The sequence below is a fragment of the Sceloporus undulatus genome, unplaced genomic scaffold (assembly GCF_019175285.1).
Source record: "Sceloporus undulatus isolate JIND9_A2432 ecotype Alabama unplaced genomic scaffold, SceUnd_v1.1 scaffold_10619, whole genome shotgun sequence".
Taxonomy (NCBI): domain Eukaryota; kingdom Metazoa; phylum Chordata; class Lepidosauria; order Squamata; family Phrynosomatidae; genus Sceloporus; species Sceloporus undulatus.
In genome coordinates this window covers 1-2472 of record NW_024813537.1, presented here as the reverse complement: position 1 = coordinate 2472, position 2472 = coordinate 1, and the positions used below count along the sequence as shown (strand labels likewise).

The 2472-nt window shown below is 45.8% G+C and overlaps 1 protein-coding gene across 2 annotated transcripts; it reads right to left on the bottom strand.

The window, feature by feature from the left end:
• Positions 1-15: 15 nt before the first annotated feature.
• LOC121918413 (protein fuzzy homolog) lies at positions 16-2372 on the bottom strand. Of its 2 annotated transcripts, none has more exons than XM_042444466.1 (3): positions 2166-2372; positions 1580-1704; positions 16-191 (listed from the first exon to the last, which is right to left on the bottom strand). In XM_042444466.1, exons 1-3 carry the CDS (start codon positions 2271-2273, stop codon positions 95-97), a joined length of 330 nt encoding a protein of 109 aa, XP_042300400.1. In that variant the 5' UTR covers positions 2274-2372; the 3' UTR covers positions 16-94. The 2 variants fall into 2 exon arrangements, with proteins under 2 accessions (XP_042300400.1, XP_042300401.1); XM_042444467.1 differs by having other exon boundaries at positions 17-191; positions 1580-1701.
• Between the last annotated feature and the right edge of the window lie 100 nt (positions 2373-2472).

The window sequence follows — 2472 nt, the reverse complement described above, 5'->3', positions numbered from 1 at the left end:
AAAAACCTACTCCTCCCAAAATTATTTATCATCCCAGTAATTGACTTTGTTTCACAGGTTTGCAGATATAGGCTAAGGTAGCATCCCATCCCTTTCAACTACTCACCATGGCATTGAAGACATTGTCAAGGAGTCTCCCAAGGCTAAAGTCACTTGTACCTTCATCCGAGGACAAAACAATGAGGGTGATACTGAGAATATAAACATGGCATGTATGTATATCAAAGTGATTGAGACTAAATCCATAAAAGGTACAACACCTTTGCAAGGAACCATAATGGAACAGTCTGTCTCATATTCTGTGGGTTTTCAAACTGCATTCACAGGAACTTTGTTGCTCCTCTGAATCAGAAAACCCAACCCTGTCTGGCTGTTGTACATAGCAGTATATGATGAGTAGTGAAGGCAAACTAGCTTATTTTTATCACTGATTTTCTCACTGAGGAAATCATGGTAAGATTCAGAGGAACAACAAGATTCTAGCAAGATCCCACAGGGAAACGGGAGTTAAGTGCGATTTAAGGCGAAGAAAACCAGGAAATGCCTGAAATTTATCACACAACGTCGCAGTTAATGTGAAATAACACCAAGTTGAACCGCAGTTAAAGCGGAGAAAAACGGCAGCTTTTTACCTTCGGAACATCCCAAACATAAAAAGGTGACGCTTTACTCCGCTTTAATTGTGCTTTAACTTCACGTTAATTGTTGTAGAAGCAATTCAGTGTGATAAACTCCCCAAATTTGCAAGTTTTGTTTAAATTTGAATGTACTTTCAATAGTGTTTAACTCGTGTTTTCCCACGGGATCTCGCTAGTGTGATAAACTCCAGTGTTGGATGCTTTTTTATTGCACCTTTAGTTAAATGGGGGAAAGAAACACAGCTGAAAGTGCCAATATCAACCATGTGTGATATGGTTGATAGCCTCAAAGGCTTTCACGGTTGTTGTCCATAGTTTTCTATGGTATTCAGAGCTATGTGGCCGCGTTCTGGAAGAATTTATTCCTAATGTTTTGCCTGCATCTGTGGCTGGCATCTTCAGAGTGGCAGCATGGACGTTTTTGGGGTATATATACTTGTGTGACCTTCGGTTTGGGGGGGGGGGGGGTGTGATTTATGTGTTAATCTGTGTGATGGTTTGTTGTTGAATGGCAATGCCTCAGGATGGGAGGATATATGGGAGGATGTATGTGTGTCTATTTAAATAGCAATCCTTTGTCTGCAGGGAAATGCCCTGACCAAGGGAGGTGTTCATTTGCACGTACTGAGTCTTAATTATGGTGTTCTTTAGGACTGCTAGACCCCAAATTATATTTGCTGACCATGATGGATCAAATTGAATTAGAAAGGAAATGTGGAAAACTCATCTTCTACATGGTTTGTGCTACAAGAATATTATATGCAGGCAAATGGAAAAATACTGGAGTGCCAAATAAGGACCGATGGCAGGTTAAACTTTATGAATATATGGAACTGGACTGGAAAATCCACAGAAAAGTAAAGCCTCGTATAGTTTCTGGAGGCACTGATCTTGAAATGGGGCAATCCCAGGGGCGCACTCCGGCATGGATCGCTACTCGCCTGTTGTGAAACACCTTCCACATCACACGCGTGTTCTCCGTAGCGGCCGCTGTCAGCAGGACTTCCAGATTGGACCCAAACATATGGACTCCGTTCAGGGAGCCGATGACAGAGAATGGGAGCTGCATTGGCAGAGGGGGAAAGAGAGATGAATGTGAGTATAATGTGAAGTTGAAGGTTTTCATGGCCGGCATCCATGGTTTTTTGTGGGGGTTTTGGGGCTATGTGGCTGCTTTCTGGAAGGTTTTCTTCCTGATGTTTCGCCAGCATCTGTGGCTAGCATCTTCTTTGAGTCCAGTTCCATATATTCTTCGAAGATGCCAGCCACAGATGCTGGCGAAACGTCAGGAAGAAAACCTTCCAGAACGCAGCCACATAGCCCCCAAAACCCACAAAAAACCCTTATCATAATACATCAGCGTTAGCTCTGCTCTGCTCTCTGGGCCCACAACTAACCCCAACTCCCAGAATTCCATAGCCTTGAGCCACAGAAAGAGTTAGAGTCAAACCGGGTTAATTCTGTAGTGTGGATGCAGCCCAAGTCTGGCAATGGAAGGAAGGAAGGAGGGAGATGCCAGAGCCTGACCTGCTGCTTGGCAGAGCCTCCCCGGCTCCTGCAGTACAGAGGCACTCCGCTGCTGGCCGTGAGGCAGAGCAGGGTCACCGAGCCTCCGCCTGCCGCTTCCTCCCACATCCTTAGCTCCGCTTCCCTCTCTTTCTACTCCTCCAGCTCCATTTCCATCCTTTTTCAGCGCCTCCAGGCGGCCATTTTGATGAACCCGGTGCATGCCGGGATGCAAGCGGCGCCATTGCCATGGCAGCATTAGCGTGATTGGCTGGTTCCCTTTTCCCCCTTGCCCCGCCCACTTTCCCTTCCGGCGGCCATTTTGAGG